Consider the following 20,900-nt stretch of genomic DNA (forward strand, 5'->3'; position numbering starts at 1 on the left):
AACCAACAGTGAATTGGTTTGTCGCTCATCACACTCAGCAAACCCATTATTAAATACATTTTATTACAAGGATAAAGCCCTTGAGATGAACCATCTCGTCTTGGAGGGGGAGTCCTTAACACAAGATACAATACATAAAGCGCAACAGCACAATTACACTCACACATGCACAGACATTAGCTCTCCCAGCCCCAACCCCTCCCACACCCACTGATTTCTCTCATTTTCCCAGAAGGAAATAAATAAATAAGTGAATAAACAAATAAATGTATATGTGCCCATAAACGTTAGACATAAATCTGCATTAGTTTACATGCACCATCACAATAAAAAATATATACAGTATATTCCAGAATTATTTATAATTGTAATTATAAGTGTTTACATGCATATACCCACGCTCATACATACACACATATGCATATACATAAATGAATATGCTAACATATACACACTTGTAAATATATGCATATGCACATATACATAGATGCATAAATCAAGTATCAAAATGAATGCTGCTCACTGTGAGGTCTTTCACTGTGGTAAGTAAGTTGTGATCGTTAAAGGTTTTTTTTGGAAACAAATAAATTCATGTTTACTCATTGATTCTGATCGTTGTGTGTATCTTTGAGGTCTGTAGCCAATTTTAAACGTTTTTCAAAACCTGCATTTTGGTAGCTAGCAGCGCTCTTCCCTTCATGCTACATATCATGGGGTGTTACCACCGAGGCCTCGGCTCTACTCGCTCATGGACGCGTACTTGGAGACGTAGTTGTTTAGAGGGCGCACACTACGAATCAAGTCGAAATGGTGACATCCGTTCAAGAAGAAGAAAAGCTGCTTCGTCTGCTGTGCTTATTCTTTTCAAAGATAAATTGTAGAAGTGAGGGTAGTTGTGAACCTCCTCACGCAGCCTCTCTTGTTTTCAAGAATGTAAAAATATTGAACAGCTAATGCTCCTGGAAAAGTTAGGTCTCATATGGTAAAAATCTTATTAACCTTTTTACTATCAGCTAAACACAGGGGTCCCCCAACCACCAGAAACCTCAACATCAGGATCTCCAGTTGTGTCCAAACTGACTGAAATGTCTTTAGATAAATTAGATATCTAAATCTAAGTGTGTTGTTGTTTGCTGACGGTGTTAAAGGTTGTTCAGAAGAACAATGTTCGGAACAGGACTGAAACCGGCTGATTTATTAGTTCAATGTATCAAATACATGATTTTAAAAAAGAAGATCTCTAACTCAAGCTCTTTAGTTGCTGTATATATGTGAATAGACCTCACGTGTACACGGTCAGAGAGGATTACAGACTTCAGTGTGATGAGTAATGCCTGTGTCTGACTTGCCTTTCACATACAGAGTGTGGAATTCTATGAATAGTTTCTCTGCCGTGAGCCAAAGGTGTGACAGCAAATGTGTTGTAGAGATTAAACTCTGTGTTTCTGTGTTGGAGACTTTTCTCTCGCACTGACGTAGTGAGTCATCTCTCAGTGGGGTGAGCAGCAGCTGCAAGGCCGGGCCACCACCGGAGGGATGTGGAACACCTTGGCTGCTGAAACTCCCGAACGCCCCGACGGCCTTCAGTGGGTTTGAAGTAGCCAGAGGTGCAACGGTATGATGACTCATAACCAATGGATGTAACAGGCCACTGCTAACAGAACAGGGCTGCTGATGCAACACTGTCAAACCAATGCTTGCTGAGTCAAAGCAGAGAGGGAGACACATCAATGGCAGGAAGAAGAAGCTCACAGACATATCATACAGTGGGAAACATTCAACAACCCCCCCCCCCCAAAAAGGCCCCGGTCCAAACCCAGCAGCAGCTGCAAGGCCGGGCCACCACCGGAGGGATGTGGAACACCTTGGCTGCTGAAACTCCCGAACGCCCCGACGGCCTTCAGTGGGTTTGAAGTAGCCAGAGGTGCAACGGTATGATGACTCATAACCAATGGATGTAACAGGCCACTGCTAACAGAACAGGGCTGCTGATGCAACACTGTCAAACCAATGCTTGCTGAGTCAAAGCAGAGAGGGAGACACATCAATGGCAGGAAGAAGAAGCTCACAGACATATCATACAGTGGGAAACATTCAAAAACCCCCCCCCCCCCAAAAGGCCACTGTCTATACTCATGCATGATTCATAAGTGTTTCTTCTCTTTTATGCAGACGTAGCTGTTTCCAGAGAGCAAACATGTTGATGAGCAGGTCATTGTATGGCTAATCTCTATAAAAGCCTGATTTAAGCACTTCATTTCCATTGTGCTGCCCTCTCTTTTGTTTCATTTGACAGGATTTCGAGCCAACCCAACAAACAGGAGATGTTAGTGATAAGACGGTGCATGCAACATTAGCATAATGACCTCTTTATAATGATAATCCGCATCATTTTTAGGTTTTAACGCATCAGATTTAGATGAAGGACTTTACACTTGATGTACAAGAATTATTCATAATTGTTTAAAGCCGTCAAAGCTGAGAAATGCATAGATTAAAGTTAACAATAGAGTTCTGCAGGAATGAATCGCTAAAACTAATAAGTTGCATCTGGTTCCCTTGTCTCTTTTCTTTGAATGGGTTTTTGGTTGAATGCTATTTTATCCTATGACGTAATATATGTCAGTAAAAACCCCACTGGTGATCTTTTGAAGCTTTTACGTCTCTTAAATATCATATTTGTCGGAGCTATTCGTTGTTTTGAAGCTTTGTCTACTGTCTTGGAAATCAGCTATCAAATAGCATGTTGTGTCCCAGTACCAAGTTGTTATTCCATGGAATACCAAGATCAACAAACAAGCTAGAAGTCTGTCGTTGGAAAGGAAGTGTGGAAAGTTCAGAGTTAATTAGATTAGTTCAGAGTCCAGGCTACCATTTTTAAGCTTTGAGGTAACAGTCCACTGAGAGTTGAAGGGTGACCCCAGGCATTTTCATAAAGTTGGGGAGATTTTTAAAAGGCGGATAAATTGGAAGCTGAGATATTTTGACTCTTCGTGACTCATGCCTTCAAACTGCAGCCTCTCAATCTGTAATGCAGGTTTTCTGTTGGTGTCCAAGCTGAGATACCTCATGGCATCACTACAGCATAGTCAGGGTTATTTTCTCAGGCTTGACGCAGCTCCTTCAGTGTCACACAAGACATTACACACTCCACATGATGTGTGATCTGCATGTGTGAAATCAGAGGAAGCACAAACAATAGCACCAGTGGGAAGTATTTTTCCTACCTTTCAGGCAGCCTTTGTTTTCCAGTCGTTTACCTTTAGCAAAGCAGCTAAAAGTTAAGTGTAACCTAATAAACTGGCTACTGAATGTATATCACAATATAAAACTGAAAGGAACCATTACTTTTACTTTAGAGTAAAAGTGTTTATTATCCATAAGTAGATTTTATAGTGTTGTATTGCTACTTTTACTTAAGTAAATCATCAGAAGGCTTCCACCAACACTGGTGAAATGAATGGAATTCAATGATTGCATAAAAAGAAAAACATAAAAATGTAGAGAATATTCAGTGAGTGATTTAACACATTCAACACACACTAATGCTGAGAACAGGTTATTATGATGTTGCCTAATTACACAGTCTCAGTTGAATATGTTCCACACTTTTACTGAAGTTCTGGACTTAAGTGTCATTTTAGAACCTTAAACTTCGTTTCAGAAGAAATATTGTTCTTTGATCCCACTGTTTGACAGTTATACCTTGTTTTACATAGAAAACAACAATCTGAAACTGAAAAGGGACCATTATGGAAAATTAATTCTCTTACTTTACAGTAACTTTAGTTTTTATAGTGTTGTATTGCCAGGAATGCTTCCACCAACACTGATGAAATGAATGGAATTCAATGGTTGCATAAAAAGTAAGAAAAAAAAAACCCCATAAAATATAAACATAAAATATTAAGTGAGTGATTTTAATACGTTCAACACACGCTTAGTGCTGAGAACAGGTTATTGTGATGTAGCCTAATTACACAGTCTCAGCTGAATGTGTCCCACACTTGGAGACTCATTTACTCGGTGTGTTCCATTGGCCGACGCTAGGAGCTGTCCGCGGTGCTGAATGCGCGGCGGCGGCGGCGCTGCCCTGAAGAGGAGGCTCCCAGCACAGAGCACAGAGAGGGGCAGCGACGGCAGCAGCAACAGCTCCACAGTCTCCAGCCTCCAGCCTCCAGCCAGAGGAGTCAGCGCAGTCAGCGCACTCAGCCAGTCAGTCAGTCAGCCAGCCAGCCAGCCAGCCAGTCAGTCAGTCTGTACGCAAACTAAAAGCCCCTTGTCTCTGTGAATGAGTAGATCGAGGCGGCTGAAGTCAGCGAGAGGAGCGCTCGGTGTGTGTGAGGACGGTGCTCGGCGGAGCTCTCAGTGCTTCAGTCCGCCACAGGAAAAGTGAGGATCCCAAGGACGTTCACTGTACTAACAGCTAGAGAAGCGTAAACCGGAGAAAACGTGATGAACGCGGTCAGAGATTATTTTCTTCTCCTTGTTCTGGTGGCGGCGGTGACGGAAACGGGCGCTAAAGGTAAGAATTGTCCGAAAATATTTAGCCCACTCTCTAATTATTATTTTTCTTTTTTTTCTTCTTTATTCTCTCCGCTGAATGAGAGTGTTCATGAGAGGCTCTCAGCCCTCGACCTCGCTGCTCCTAAGTGAGCGGTTTCTGTTGTGGATTTTATTTTATTTTTTTTGTCTTATTTTCGCCCGGGAATCTTTCCGTTTGCACCGTTTTCTTCTCTACCTCCATGTGCTCACACGGCTGACTGCAAACACACTCCTGAATGTAATGAACACATCAACAACGACAGGGACGTGGTGTTTTTGTTAGATTTTAGGTTGGGTTTTTCTCATTCTACTCAGATCATGTATGCACAGTGTATACATGCAGCACAAGACCTCAGAGCCTGTGAAAGTTATAAGTCAGAACACAATTACAGAGACTGCAGAATTCAGACCCCTTCACTTTTTACATAATGACAAAGTGAAATCACTTTTTTCTTTTTAGACATTTCTGCAAATTTATCCAAAATCAAGAACTGACATCTCTGATATTCAAAAGTGCGCAGAAGCTGCTTAAGCTCTGAGTCTTCTTGGGTAAGTCTCTACAAGCTCTGGGTTTGGGCAGTATAACTCATTCCTCCTGGCAGATCCTCTCAAGATCCATCGCATTGGATGGAAAGTGTCTGTGAACTGCTTTCTGTGCCGTTTAGGTCTGGGCTTCGGTTGGGCCACTCTTGGGCTGGGCTGTATGCTTCGGGTCGGTGTCGTCGCCCCTGTCTCAGATAGCGTGCACTCGGGTTTTCTTCAAGGACCTCTGTGTGTGCGGCTGCATTCATGACATCAATTCTGACCAGACTCCAATCAGGAGTCACAGGTCTTTTACTCAGAGTGACTTCCCTCTTGCCTCTCTACCATAAAGCCCTGATTGATGGGGTGCCGCTAAGGTGGTCGTCCTTTCGAAAGGTTCTCCCTTCTCTGCGGACGACTTCTGAAGCTCTAGAGTGGCTGTTGGGTTCTTGGTCACCTCCATGACTAAGGCCCTTCTTGCCTGGTTGCTCAGTTTGATTGGACAGTCCTGGTGGTTCCAAATTTCCTTTTCACAATCATTGAGGTCACTGTTCTCCTGGGAACACTCAAAGCTTTAGAAATGGTTTTTGTACACTTGGCCCGATTCATGTCTCGCTGCAATTTTATCACAGAGGTCTACAGAGAGTTCCCTGGACTTCTTGGTTTGGTTTTTGTTCTAATACATATTGTGAACTGTGGGACCTTATATACACATGTGGACTCCAATCCAGTTGTAGACACATGACCGCAGTCTGGAGGGTGGAAGGTCTGAATACTTTTTACATGAGAGATTTCCGTTTTTAATTTTTAATGAATTGGCAAAAATTTCTAAAAACTCACTTCACTTTGTCATTATGGGTTATTCAATGTGGATTAATGAGTAAAATGGCAATTTTGCCCATTTAAGATTAATTCTACAAAATGATAAAGTGTGCAAGAAGTGAAGGGGCCTGAGTACTTTCTGAAGTCACTGTATATAGTAGAAAGTAGAGTCTAATAATAGCTGAAACTTCTTATCTCATTCCTCTATAGTTTCATTATCCTTGCCTCAATTTGAATTTTTAAGAAAACTCAAGTAGGCAAACAGGCTGATAAAAATGTCATTTTCCAGCCTTGGAAAAAAGTCGAAGTGCTCCAAATGAATTCAGCCTATCTCCTGGTCCTCTTGTCAAAGTAGTGGTATGGCTGATAGTGTTTTTGCAGCCTCCCTGCATTATTCATATCCCCTGACAAAATAGAGTCTGCTACAAAACATGGCTGATGTTAGAGAGTTGTCTCCCTGGATAGTTGCAACGATTTGAACAACCACTCAATATTTTCCTCTTGCTTGCTCTTCAAAATTAAGTCCCAGGGATTTGTCATTAAATCAAGTCTCACATTGGATGGTTTGTGCATTAAAAGCTATTATCCAAATATCATGCAGGCGCCTCTTTGTGTTGGAGAAATTACACGAAATGAACTTGTGACGGAGACGGGTTATCTGATGACAGACCCCCGTTCTGTCAGTCATCTTTTAATTGGATGTTTTTGTGTAGACACAGCTGACGCCTTGATAATTCAGGTTTTGATTGTGACTTGCACCTTTTGTTTGTATAAATGTGTTGAATGGCTTTGTGCATTCAGGTCCACAGTCTGGCTGCAGACATGCAGACACAGATGGATTGAGCTGTTTACTTATTTAGTCCAAACTCCTAAAGTTTTGATTAGTTTTTTTTTTAAGTTGGGTGGGTGAGTTTCATTTATAAAATCAGTGATTTAGAAAGGTGATACTATAAAGAGCAGCTGAGTGCATTCCTCGTTTACATATTAGTTGATGTGGAGGCCAGGTTGTGTTGCACAAACACAAACGAACATGAGGTCCTTGTGTCCTATTTCCATAAGTACGTGCTGAGTCTGAGCAGGTTTGTCTCTGTCGTATGTTCCCGCAGTGAAAAAAGTATGTAGACGAAAACTGCTTTTGACTGCACAGCACTGCTGATGTGCACCATTGTCTTTCAATGCAATACAGAGGGGAAATGGAGAAGCTACTCACAGCTGGTAGGAAATGGAAAATAAAATGCAGATGGCGGTGTTTCGGAGAAATATAAGAAAATATATATTTTGCTTTCTCTTTGTGAAGTCAATAGATATTAGATGATGGTGATAATGGGCAATTTCTGAATACAGGCAAGCCCAAATATCACGATATACGATATTATGGCGATATTTGGGCTGGCCTAGAATATTTATAATATAAAATAATATACTTGTATTTTATGTTTCACGTCTAAGTGAAGTTGTTTCTTAACAGCAGTTAAACAATCACAGGTCTGACTTTTTTTGATATTATGAGAAATATCACATTAGGCAGGAAATATCGTGATATCCAATATTATCGAATATCGGCCCAAGCCTCGTGGTGGGAGTCTGATTATCCTGTTGTATCATTTTCTGTTTATATAAAATGGAAAAATACGTTGATTTCTAAATCGAACTACCTGCACAACAGAACTGTATAAGGTTAGCACTGTGTGTGGTACTGAATATAATTAGTATGTAGTATGGAATCAGGAAGCATGAGGGCTGAGATGTAGGAGATGTATGAGCAGAATCAGTGAATAAGTAAATGGAGTGCTATATTCTAAGATTCAGTTCTTATAATTTACCGTTTCTACACTTTATATTTTGTTGTTGTTAGTCACAACACAGAGAGATGATAAGAGCACTGGGAGGGCGGCAAATAGATACAGAGAAAAACCTTCAACTTTTTCTTAATCTTTTATCAGATTGTCACATTCGATTTCATTTGATTATTTATTTCTTCTGTAATTTGCAACAAAAAGAGACGGATACAGACACACAATACATGATTGAAGAGGAAGAGGAGGACGAAAAATCAGTGACACTTTCTCTTTGTGAAGGTTTTATAAGCTGTTACTGATAAATCTTCACGGATCATCATGTGAATAAGAAAAACTTTTGTGTTGACAGGTTGTGAAAAACTTCTCTGGCCTGTGAGTCGTTAGTAGTCAAGTCATCAATTATGCGTCTGAACAGCAAAAGTCAGTAACTCATCTGTGACTGGATAATGCGACTAAGTTACAATAATCCATCCAGTCTGTTGTAGTAAATGTTAAGTTGTTATTAAATGGATTTTGGTCCAGATATCCTGCGACCCTTTAACAGGTGAGAGGTCAAACTGTCTCCCTGATGAACCAAAGAGCCAGAGAGACGAAGCACAGCATGTCATGGAGGATAAACACCAGCCACAACCTGGCAACCCTGAAATCATTTCTATTCAAGGAACAGGTGCCCTTATGTACTGTACCTCCTTTCTTGCTTTAATCATTCCTTCATTTCATACTGGCCAATCAGAGATCGCCTCTGACGTGCTTCCAGTGGAAGTGATGTGGAACAACATCCACTGTCCTCTGTCTGTGCGGAAATGTAGAACTTCATCTGATGTTAATATCAGTAAATCCCATCTTTGCGTTACTAAGAATCCACCGTAGCTCAGTGATGAAACACCGTCTGTGGAAACACAAAGAGAAACTTAATGATTTATTAACAACTGATTAATCCATTAGTCACAACTTTTAAACCCTTGTCGGAAATTTTCTCCCAAAATAGTATATTTCTCTAAACTGAAAAACAAACATAGACAGTCTTTGACATCGGACCTCTCCGCTTTGTTACAATATTCTAAAGCTTCTGATCTGCCATTTTTCAGCATGTTTTGTGGGTCTACAGTCGGCCTTCCCACTGTTCAGTGTTCATCCATCATCGACACTGTTGAGATTAATCTGCTTTATGAGATGCTATTCTTGCTCTAATAGACAAGTATCACCCAAGGCAAGTGATAATTCACATTAACAATGGCCATCCTTCACCCTGCCCTTTGATTAGCCTGTAATCAGCAGTGCCAAGACCCTGCAGCCACTTCGTCTGGCTGCCACTTCCTGCTATGATACTGATTCAAAGCTCCTCACTGTCACTGATGCACAAAAACAGCGTTCTCTTTGAGAGCCTCGCTCACATAAAATAAACCTAGCATGAAATAAACATGGGGTCTTTTGAGTAGCAGAAAGGCAGAGATTAAAGAGACTGTGCTGGTTTAGCGATGGCTGTGCTGGCCTGGGGTGATTGTCGTGTCGCTGACCTTGAACTTTGACCTCTCTGGAAGGCGGGAAGTTTCCCCCTGTAGGGATCTGTAACATAAATTCAATAAATTTAGAAGGGGAATTGGTGGTGCAGGTTTAATACACACATATGACCATCATCCAAAGCATGTCATAGTGCAGTGCAGCGTTTCAAATGAATCTGCATACGTTGGACCCTTTGGCTAAAATTAGGTGTGTATGTAAATTATGTTCTGCATACCGACCCGCAAACAAGCTGCTGTACCTGCCCTCTGGTTTGCTGCGAGTCGTGTGGTTTTCGGTAATTTGATTAACCCTCTGAACCTGGTTGGAGTATTTTGAATTAAAAAAATGCATCAGTCTCTCTCAGGGGTTGTAAATCAGTCAAAGCAGAACAGACAGGTGTCGTACACATACAGGAGGAATCAGCACGTCGTAACTGATTGATAGTGGCGATGAGTTTCTAATTCACTTAGAGACCGTGTAAAGAGATTATCCCTCATAACTTCAACATGCTTCGATGTTCTCAGTTTTCAGTCATCCACGGTTATGTTGTAAAAAGAAACGGCCAGTAGCTTAAATACTGCCACTGTGCAGATTTAAAACTGGTGTAATAGGTGGAAAAAAAGAAAAAGCCCATAACTGACTCCAAATCGTAATTGGAGTCAGTGGAGTAATGGGAACCCTCGTGGTCAAAGGTCAAATTATATTGATCCGAAACTGCAAAATGAATGACAGGAAGAGGAATGATAAGATCCATGAAAATGATCTTTTTTTGTACGACACTATAAATCCAATTTTAACAGAGCTAAGATAAAGAACATTGCACCAACATGGTTCTCACATCGCTGCAGGACAGACACTCTCCTTTATCTATGGCTAACCAGGAAGTAGTCAGACCCTTTCACTGCTCCAAACTGTGGTTGCTCCTGCGCATGTGTCCACAGCTTGATCGGAGTCCAGTCAAGTTGTGGCAAACTGAATTTGATTGGACGTCGTTTAGAAAGCAACACACGTGTGTATACAAGCTCCAACAGTTCACACTGCAGGTCAGGACGGAAACCAAACTGTGAAGTCCACTCTAGTTCTAAGCTTCGGCTGTTTCCAGGAGCAGCGTGGCCTCAATGAACCATCACGACTGAAAAATGCTGGAGAACACGTTTAAATTTGTGGCCAACACACAGTCCATTCATATTACTGAAGAACTGCACTAGTACATTAAAGCATCTCAACCTGTGCACCAGGTACGTATATATAGCACTTGTAAACATTGCAGATGCATTAGCTCCTCGTCTGGAGGAGTGAGTCTGGTCTGCAGTAAATCAAACCTGCAGACTGAGCCGCTACTGAGGTGATGATGTCGCCGTTTCAGCTCTGGACCGGTTTCAGCTCGGAGCTCAGATCCGTGAGTGATCAGCTCTGCTTCTCCTTAATGGTTTACCCTCCTTACTACACTCGCTGCTGATTGCTGCCCTGTTATTCATCAGTTCTGATCTGCCTCCCTCTCCCTCCCTCCCTCTCTCTCCGGTTACAGCAGCCTGTGCCGTCTGAGAGCAGAACGCAGCGAGTTATGGTGGACCTGAAATAGCAGCTGTTTTGATGATGTCCCTGAGGTTTTGGGGTCAGGAATTCTGTCCTTTTCCCTTCAGATTACTGCCCAGATAAATACGTTGGCCCTGCCTGACCCGGAGCAAGCGATGCCCCCAGAGTCCCACCCCCAGGGTCTGCTTGCATTGCCACGGCCTGTCATCATTGTCAGCGCTCCGCTGGGAGAACTGCCTCAAACTAATGGCTGCTGCAAGGCTGACTGGGCTAAAGGGGCTTTATTTTAGGCCAACAACAGCAACAGCTCAGTACACACACACACACACACACACACACACACACGTCACGGCATTGACGGGGGCGGTGGATGGGGCTCGTCAGTCCTGTTGGAGGGAATGTAATCTCAAACAACCTAAACACACACATTGATTTGTTTGTGTGTTAAAATGCTGCCACCACACTCAGAATTACTGTGTGATCATTTTTTTTCTCTGAGAGGAAGCGGTTTGTTCTGAGGTTTAGTTACACACACATCACTACAGGTGCAAGGGTTTGTCAGCTCACACAGTAACACCGACCTCAGTCCACCATGTTACCACTCGGGGCCCCAGGGGCAGAAATGAGCTGTGGGCTCCTGCTGAGCCCCCTTGTTTCTCTGGATCAGTTGGTAATATGCTCGTTGTAACTTGATTACATTACAGTTACTGTAAGGTGCATTATTTTGCGGCGATGTTTAACTTGGCTTAACACACTGTTGTTGGGTTTTTTTTTTTTGTGGATTTGAGTTGAATTAGTTTTTTGTTCTGCAGAATATGTTTTAAAGATGATTCCCAGCACAACAAATATGCAACATAAAGTTTTGACCAGCCACTAGAATTGTGATATTTTTCATAATATCAATAATTTCACGTATTTATTTATTTTTTTTTTTACAGTTTTACAGTCCTGCTGCAGTCTGAACTTCATTTCACGGTTTGTGTACGTCTCACCTCGGCGTGTGATGACTGTAACTTTGAACTGCAGTTTAGTGGCAGCAGCACTTGAAACATACCTGAAATATAAAATAATACAATAATATGATTATATATTATAAAACAAACGCCACCTAAAACATAAAATACAATAATATAATATTGTGATAATATCGTATACTGCGATATCGAGATATAACAATAACAGATACAACACAACCTCTGAGTTTTCCTCTGGAATCACTCGAGCTTTTAGTTATTTTAGTTTTTGATGTTACGTCAGTTTCTGTTTCACTCATTTAAATGATCTTAAAGTATGACATACACTGTAAATACAGCACAGAGCTTACTACATATACAGTAAATACACTGATGTAAATCTTTTCAAATTAAAAGCCACAATTAATCAACCAGTCATGACCCAGAGATGACTGCACTGTTATTCAAACCAATCTATAGATACATTTCCATTCTGTCTGTCCAGTCAGGACAGTCTGTTGTTGGTTAATTAAACTAATAATTGTGAAAGAACAAATAAATAAAAAGTTTATTTACGTCCAAAGACTCGTTTGTTGACGTGTTTCACACATTTCACACAATGAGAATCACACTGGAGACAAACTGCGGTGCTTTGTTGGCAGTTAACTAGCGCTGGCAACAGCTTCCACTCAGACTCCAACCGTTACACAACAAACCGGTTACTACAAACTCTGAAGCAGAACCACGTCGCTCCTTTATCGTGTCACGTGACCTTTAATGGAAAAAAGACAGGAAGCTATTTTTATCACTGAGGGGCGACCGGTCACTGGAGGGAACAAGTCTAATCTTAGAAACGTGTCTTTTTTTTTTATTATATACTTTCAACATCACACCTGGGTGTGAGCTGCGGATCTGTGAGAGCTCGTTCAAAAGTCTCACTGCGCTCTGATTAAAGATGAAACTTGAAATCCTCTTTTCCACGACTTCACAAGATGATTTCCACACTTTTTCTTTTTTTTTTTGCATCATCTTCAGATTAAAGTCACCATTGTGCCTCTCCTGTGATAAGCAACACACACACACACACACACACACACACACACACACACCCTGTCCCCACCCCCTTCATCATCCTTGCCACGGCAGAAAAAGCAATTTGTTCTTGGTGTCAGTGATCTGATGCAATCAGCGCGGCTTCACGCTCTTGAATAAGGAAAAGACAGCGGCAGAGGACACTGTGTTTAATTAAACGACGACACTTTTGTGAATGCGAAGATCATATAATTCGGGGAGGAGGATGGCGAGGTTGCGTGTTCGACACCTGCTTTTCACGATTGCGACTGATTAACCTATCCAAACTCGCCTGTTGCTCTCATCAAGGGCCATTCAGGCCGCCGGGGCGACGCTCTCACTCTAATTGTCTCCGAGCCTTTTCCTCTTTGAAGCGCTCAATTGGAAATGAGTGTTATCAAAATTCAGCGCTACTCCCTCTCACAGGAAATAGGGGGGGTGGGGGTAGGGGTGGAGGAGGAGGGGGCGCTGGGTTCTTTACACACTAGCTCCTGACACCTCCTGAGAGGAGCTGAGGGGGCCTGGAGGGGGTGGAGTACTTTTCATTTTCCCTTTTTCTCTCCGTCTAACCCCCCCTCACCCTTCCCTCCCTTTGCATAACAGTCCCTGTGAAGCGAGCAGTGTGCTTGTGAAGTGTTTACCCTCGTCTCTGTCAGTCAAAGCCGGGCTCCTGAAGGCTGCGTTCATCTGCTTTACAATATCTCTGTCTCCTCCCCGTGTTTGAGATTTCTCGTGACAGAGCCTCTCTCCGAGTTAAATTAGAGACGATGCAAATGGGACGCGATGCGCTTTGAACTGCACCTGCTTCATGTGTCACCGTCGCATCCCGTATCCTGTCATCTCCGAGCGAGCGCTGCAGCTCTCCGGTGTATTGGGCCTTTGAATAAACGCGCCGCCGCCGCCACGCGAACGGTCGCGGAAGGAGCTGAACGTCTCCTGTTTGGTTCTAAATCTGCACAATGGAACATTCTCTAAATCCACTTCCGCTCACAGATCACACTTAATTCCAGTTTAAGTCTCGGAATAATCCCCCCTCGCCCCCACCCCACCCCCTGCTTCCCAGCTGATGCATTAATACTTAACACGGCCTAATTGATAGCTGTCATGTTGCAGCTGTCACTCAGCATCACGCCCTGGGCGAACAGGGTCTGAATTACGTTGGGGCTCCTGGACCGCGCTCCGCTCGCTCCCGCCGCCTTGCCTCAGAATAATATCAATGAATCATGCGGCCGGTGCAGACTGACACCAGACAGAGAGGGTGTGATGGACGGTGGTTCAGCGGGAGGTGACCAACCAAATATTCACCATATATCAAGTCATACACTCAATTTAATAACACTTCACTTTAAACCCCGCCCCCTCTCCTCCCCCCACATTTATGAAAGGATTTATTAACACTGTCAGTTAATCAGTTTCTATTGAAGCAGACAAAACCTGAATGTGGTTGTTTACTCATTTATTGGGATGTACGCATCAATTGCACAAATGATTACACTTCATTCTGAGGAGGGCATTAAAGGTCGTGACAATCCATCCAATAGCCTTTGAGTCCTTCATCAGATGGCCCCGCCCACCCAGAGTCCAGTCGTCCGTAGACCGACTCTGTTTGAAAAGTGCCTTCAGACGACCTCTGTTGTGATTTGGCGCTGTGTAAATAAAAAGCTGACTTTGTCTTGTAAAGGAAACCAGCATCTACACATTGCTGTTTAATCATATCAGTGGTAATAACGGCGAAAGCTGCGTAAGGCCTGGCACATACTTCGTCTTTGGTTTTCAGTTTGGCGCCCGTGTGAAGAACCGGTTAGAGAGGACACGCTGCCTCACGGCTGCGTTGCATGACCTACAGATTCACACGTTTCCCAGTATGATGGACATGAGACACTGTGGTATTGTCAGTGGCGATCCTGGACTCTGGGGGTTCAGTATGGATGCCCCCCCCCCCCCAGTTTGTTTCAACTGGCAGGTGCTACGATTTACAGATGTTCCCTGAATGCGATGTTCACATAGTTTTTTATTCGTCGCGGGTCTGATGTATTGTAATGTATGAGATTGATGTTTTCCTTGTATTAATTAAGTTGTTATTATTGTTTGTAGACTAATTACAGGAGGTCTAATAGTTGTAAACGTATGTTGGTGATAAGACAATCAGACTGAGTGATCTCTGCGCTCCTCCTGGCTCTATATATACACTGACGGAGCCGACTGTCAGCTGATCGGCTCTTCACTGTCAAAACGTTACTTGGGGAAACAACAACTCAGCACGCCGGCTTTGACAAGTCGTGTTAGTAATCGGCATCAGCCGCTTCCTCATTTCCCCGACGATCTCTCATTTCCTCCTCTGTCAACATCTCATCTGCTCCCTCTCGGGCTCATATTTAGCCGCCCACCGCACGGCCTCCGAGTCCAGCTCTCTGAGCCCGGGAGCGGCATCGATCCAGCAGCAGCGGCGCAGAACTGGTGTTTGTGCAGCGAAGAAAGGCCTGTCCGCTCTCCTCTCATTCACTGGCAGACTGTATACACCTGTCTAATTGGGGCTGGCGTCTGCTGTGCATACAGAGCCAAGGGTCTCTCCACAACGATTAGGACTCCGACAGGCTTGGCTCTCTTTTACACTGCAGCCTCACATCCAGAGCTCTTTGAGGGAAGGAGGGGAGGGCGGGAGGGAGGGGAGGGGGTTCATGGTTTGATCCTCACTGGCAGCAGCAAAGGAAGCAGCTCATATTGTGTGTGTGTGTGTGTATGTATATGTACTGTATATAAATCAGAGTGTGTGTGTGTGTGTGAGGAAGAGGAGAGACACAACACTCGTCAGTAAAGGTTGTGATTTTGATCCGTGTTTCACGTCGTGGTCTTTGGATCGGACCGAGCTCAGCTCAAGTGTTTCCAGGGAAAACCAGGAACAAATGAGTCGACCGCTTCAGTATCTGGAACAGGATTGTAGTTGTAATGGCAGGTCGCCTGTTATCGCTGATTCTTGTTGATTTTGTTCTGCTGGAAAATGTCTCAGCAATATTGTTATAAAAATGTGAAGACACGTAGTGCGACTCAGCAGATGCAGGCTGTAGGTTTAAACCTGCCATTGGGCGGCGCCTCTTGCAGGTGGCGTTCTCCTTCCTTTCCGCTTCTCCTGCCTCAAAACCCCTCCATGCTGGCAGCCTACACGCCGGTTTTGATGAAAGTTTGGATCATGTTGCACAGCTGACACACGTCTTTAGCTGTTTCTTTAAGGTGGTTTCTTTCTGGGGAATCAGCCCTTTCAATGACAGTGAAACAAGTTCCCTTCTGACACTATCTTGCAGGAGCGCCGTTGCTGCATCCAAGACGGTTGTGATTGGTTTAAAGAAAATGCAAACAAGCCAGAGCGCTTTTTCCCCTTACAGCAGAATGAACATGGGTGCAGCGCCGTGGGGAGTGGCGGTCTGCGAGACTAGAAGACACGTACCTCTAGCGTCGGCTGGAGCTGGAGCCTTCATATTGTGATAGAATGAAAATCTGAGTTTGTGCAGTGTTTCAGCTGCTGCACACAAAAGCTCCAAATTGTTGTGAAAGTATTAGTGAGCATCGATCAACAAAACAAAACAAGCTGGAGACAAAACTACACACTCTCATCTTCTGTCTCATGTTCTTTTTGCACAGCTGAGATTTTGAGTTTAACGAGGATCGAGCGAACGTCTTGCACATGGATTCAAACTCAGTGTATAAATACCTTCAGTGTATAAATTATTCAAATGAAAAGAATGGAAAATCCGTTAGCATAAAATGCTAAATCCAAAATGGAGAGTCAGAGTCCTGCTGTCCGTGGACCAGATGATGTCTCGTTGGTTTGTGCGGCTCTCTCTCTCAGAAAAGAGTGAAACACGTCCCTGGAGTTCACTCCACATATTTAATTTGACTTTCATGATTTTCCTAAACATAAGCATTTGTGAACACTGACAAAACTACAGCTGCCATGAAGGTTTTCCCCCCCCGTCACTGTTCCTCAGTGTAGTTAGAGCCGCTCTTTATTAGAAGCACTTTTATTGGAAGTAGCAAAACTGTACAAGCTACTGAAGTCAGTCATCTCTGAATCATGTGACATTCGATGACTAACACTTTACACCGTGGAAAAAATAGCTCATGTAGTGTGTATGTAGTGTGTATGTGGTGTGTATGTGGTGTGTATGTAGTGTGTATGTGGTGTGTATAGACTTAGTGAGTATTTACTAGCTCTTGAAGGAAGACGTTGATGCAGATGGAGCAGAAGGCAAACGTTGCATCAACGTGTCAGTCTGCACATTTCAACTGATCAAACATAATGGATGTAGTCACATATACGTGTTTCTCAGACCATGGATATTGATGTGTAGTTTGACAGCAGTCGCATCAAGAAAAACATCCATCCATTTGAGGCGGAGGAGCCGCTCTGCCTGCTCGGCTCACGTCGCGTCAGATTAGGCAGAGAGGAGCCGAGGATCTTTACAGTGTGACAGGAAGTTGTTTGCGGAGCTGATCCTCAGCTCTCAGGGCTCAACACGCGGCGCACGCCTCCCGTCAGTGTTGACCGCACAGGTGAGGGTCGGCCCGGTGATGGAACATTACATGATGCTGCTTTCAGAATGTTGATCATGAGAGGGATAGCAAGCAACAGGGTTTATGGGTAATGCAGTCTTGTGTTTGAGTAACACATTTGTCAGATTTAGAAGACACAGACATTTGATGAAACATAGTGTATAAAATTTGTGTTGTGCTAATCGAGTCCATTGTACACAATAATAATAATGTTTATGATTAATGATCTTAATAATAATATTGATAACAACAACAACAACAATGGGGTAATAGCGAATAAATGAGGAACAACGTCGTTATGATAATAATAATGATAATAATACTAAAGCCCAGCGACGCTATAAGGATAAGCATTACAGCTAATGGATGGATTGACAATAATAATACATAATAATAACATTTAATAATGATAACCATGATAATTATTATATTATATTATATGTAGTTCATTCTTTGTATAAACAATGGGAGCTGATTGATCCAAGACTTTGATGGATATGAAACTATCCTGGATGAATCATCAGTTCACAGGATGAACATCTGCCTTAGGAAACATCTGGTCCACAGTCAGTGGTGCGTGTGCCGCTAACAGGCAGCTGAAGTTTAAGATTATAACTTTCACAAACCTGATAAAACATGCAGCAGTTTAAATGAATTCACTGTGGATTCTGACTCGGTGTGAGAAGAGTTCAGCTCTGAACCAGGAAACACTGAGGCCCCTCGGCGGAACAGGCTGCTGAGAAGTGATGTTGCTGCTGTAAACATGTTGAACATGAAGCATCGGTTCTGTGAATTGATAATATATCAACGTTCAGCTCGTTGCGGCATCATGAATAATCAACGCAGGCTCATATAAACCATATGAAGCACAGTATCAAAGGAGATATGGAAAGTGTTAAAACCAGATTATGACACAGGACGTGATGGAGCAGGAGCCACTTCACCGACAGCTGTTGTTTGTGCTTTAACTGTAACTATTGTATTTTACATTTTATTTATAATTGATCAAATGACCATCAGACAGTGTGGGCAGGGTTTCCCATAAGACACTGGGAGAGGTGGTGCAGTTACTGTTGTATCCTCCTGAGCTGCTTTTTTCAGTTCCTCAGTCATTTTCTGGGCTCTTGAATGGGCGTGAAAGTAATAATAATAATAATAATAATGATATTTTACCAAGCATTTCCCATAGATTTGATGAGTACATCTGAACACAGACAGTGTATTAAACAGTGCGGAGGCAGAGCAGAACTGTACCGTTGATTACAGCACAGTATATGTGCAGTGATGACATCTGTGAGGCCCTGGGGCTTTAGCTTCTTCCCTGTAATGGTCTCTTTAGTACAGTATGCACTGCAGATGATCACAGCCATGCTGTTGCTTGTTAACACTATGCCAAGCCATTTGCTTTTAACTGAGGATGATATGAAAGCTGAGACTCACACAAGCTGCTGTTGCAAAAACAATGACATATGAAAAGAGGAAAAAGGAAAAGAGCAGAACCTGGTTTCACGCTCTCGTTTCGCCACTTCAGCTGGTTTTTGTCTTCACAGATATTAGAATGATTATTCATTCAGCAGCAGACGGAGGAGCTGCATGTGTTTGTTCTGTCGGAGGGAGTTTATATACGATATTGTTTTTAAATCATTCAGATCCTGTGTGACGTCACTGAAGAATTACATGTTTTCATAATGTTGTTAACGTTTTTAAAACGCAGCTCCTCGTAAATTCAATGAGAAGGAGAACTGTATATTAATCACTTTCGTGGTAATGAAGGGTGGGGGTGGGGCGCTGCGCATGTAATGAACTGACCAAGTAAAATGGCACTGACAGCACACCCCCGGCTCTCATTCTTGCAATAATAAACATAAAACATGCAAATGCAGAGCGGAGCCCCCCCCCCCGTCAGGAGGAATCAGCTGCATCATTATTTCCCCTCGGAGTTGTCTGGCAGGCGGCAGAGCTGCACCTACAGTTCAACAAATCGCTGGCGAAAGCATCAGCATTGCAAATCTGCAAAAGTAAGACGAATGGGACGACTTTTCACAGACTTTTCCTGAAAGCAGCAGAATTGTCAGTATTAGCCAAGGCAGCGTTCTTGAATACGGCTTGATTACGTACCGAGGAAAGGGGGTTGCTGTGTGCTCTGAGTGAGGAGGACTGAGTTGGACCGCTCTGCTCCCCGTCACTAACTGGCACCTGTTTCCATGAAGGCTGCTATTCAAAACTCCCACACCGCAAATAACAGGCTGGCACATTCCTCCCCCCTGAGTGTTGTGAATTACACACTGCATCAGCAACAGGAAGGACGACAAAACACGGCAGCACAACATGACTGCACGGAAGAAAGAGTGTGTCGGACAAAGTGTGTAATAACCTCATGATGTGCATTTTTAACGAGGCGATAATATATTCAGACTTTTACTGATAATCACTGGTGATCAGGAACCGCAACGTTAAGGCGCATCATGGAGGGCTGAGGGGGATTTAACTGCCCCCTCCCACAGTCTGAATCAGCCATGGAAAAGAAATTGAACATACTAACAACTACAAAACATTGCCAAACAATAGTTAAAGAACCACATATATGAAATGAATGCACAGCTAGAGCTTTAGCCCCCTCCACACAGGTCCCAGGTCCCCCCCCCCAACCGGTTTGGCCCAGGCTCTGAAAAACCAACTGGCCTTTAATTGAACACATCCTTAAAAGAGATGCAGTATGCAGGGATGAGACCAGCTGGAATACCACAGGTGTCAGAGGAGCCACTTCATGGCCGTTACTAATCCAGTTTCAGAACTTCATATTACAGAACAAAGCTTCAATAATCAAATTACCACAAAGTAATCGTCACATGGGCAACCTTTGGGGCCCTCGAGGGTCGGGGCCCCGGGGATATTTGCCTGCTTTGCATGGTGAGTAATCAAGCTTTGATTGGAGGATTGTGACTAATTGGACTTTTAGACTTATTACAATTAATGATGACATTTGACACTGTTTATTATCAACTCAGTAATAACGAGTTAGTTACTGCTACAAAAGTGACGCTCTGTCGTCAGCATTTGTTATCATTGTATTAACGTTACGTTTTTACATGATCCAAACTCTTTTTGTATTTCTCTGTTTTTTCCAAACCGCCTCTATTCATTCACAACTCCAAAGTCCACTTACTGGCTTTTTTTTTTTTGCAAGAGCATTCTACCACGTCGCACAGTCTTCATCAGCAGACGGAGCTCACTCAGTTGTCCCAAAGAAACTCAGTTATTATTTCATCTAAAGTATTTGTAGAGCTGCAATTTCAGTTTGACTTCATCACATCACAGCAGACACCAAGTATAGGTTCTTACTTTATCATTGTGTGTAAATGCACATTGGAGTGATTCAGTGTTTATGTGTCTACAGCTTGATTTCCATGTGAACTAATGGAAATCTATTGCTGAGTGGAAGCTATAATGATAAGTGGTGAATGTGTAAACTGGTCCTTTAATGTTAAACAGTTAACATAACTTTGGTTGTTTGATGTTGTTGTTATTATTATGGTTATGAATCATTTGAAGGAGTAAAATCTACATATCTAGATCTATAAACAACGCCGTTCTTCGTCAC

The 20,900-nt window shown here is 42.9% G+C and overlaps 1 protein-coding gene across 2 annotated transcripts in view; it reads left to right on the forward strand.

Annotated features, from left to right (window-relative positions):
- Positions 1–4,188: 4,188 nt before the first annotated feature.
- Positions 4,189–20,900, forward strand: part of sez6 (seizure related 6 homolog) — a 142,081-nt gene continuing 125,369 nt past the window's right edge. For both annotated transcript variants that reach the window (XM_022762985.1, XM_022762986.1), the window contains exon 1: positions 4,189–4,525. In XM_022762985.1, coding sequence (XP_022618706.1) covers positions 4,456–4,525 — 70 coding nt within the window. In that variant the 5' untranslated portion in view covers positions 4,189–4,455. The remainder of the gene's footprint in view (positions 4,526–20,900) is intronic.

The sequence above is a fragment of the Seriola dumerili genome, unplaced genomic scaffold, assembly GCF_002260705.1.
Source record: "Seriola dumerili isolate Sdu_G_001 unplaced genomic scaffold, Sdu_1.0 BDQW01000458.1, whole genome shotgun sequence".
Lineage (NCBI taxonomy): Eukaryota > Metazoa > Chordata > Actinopteri > Carangiformes > Carangidae > Seriola > Seriola dumerili.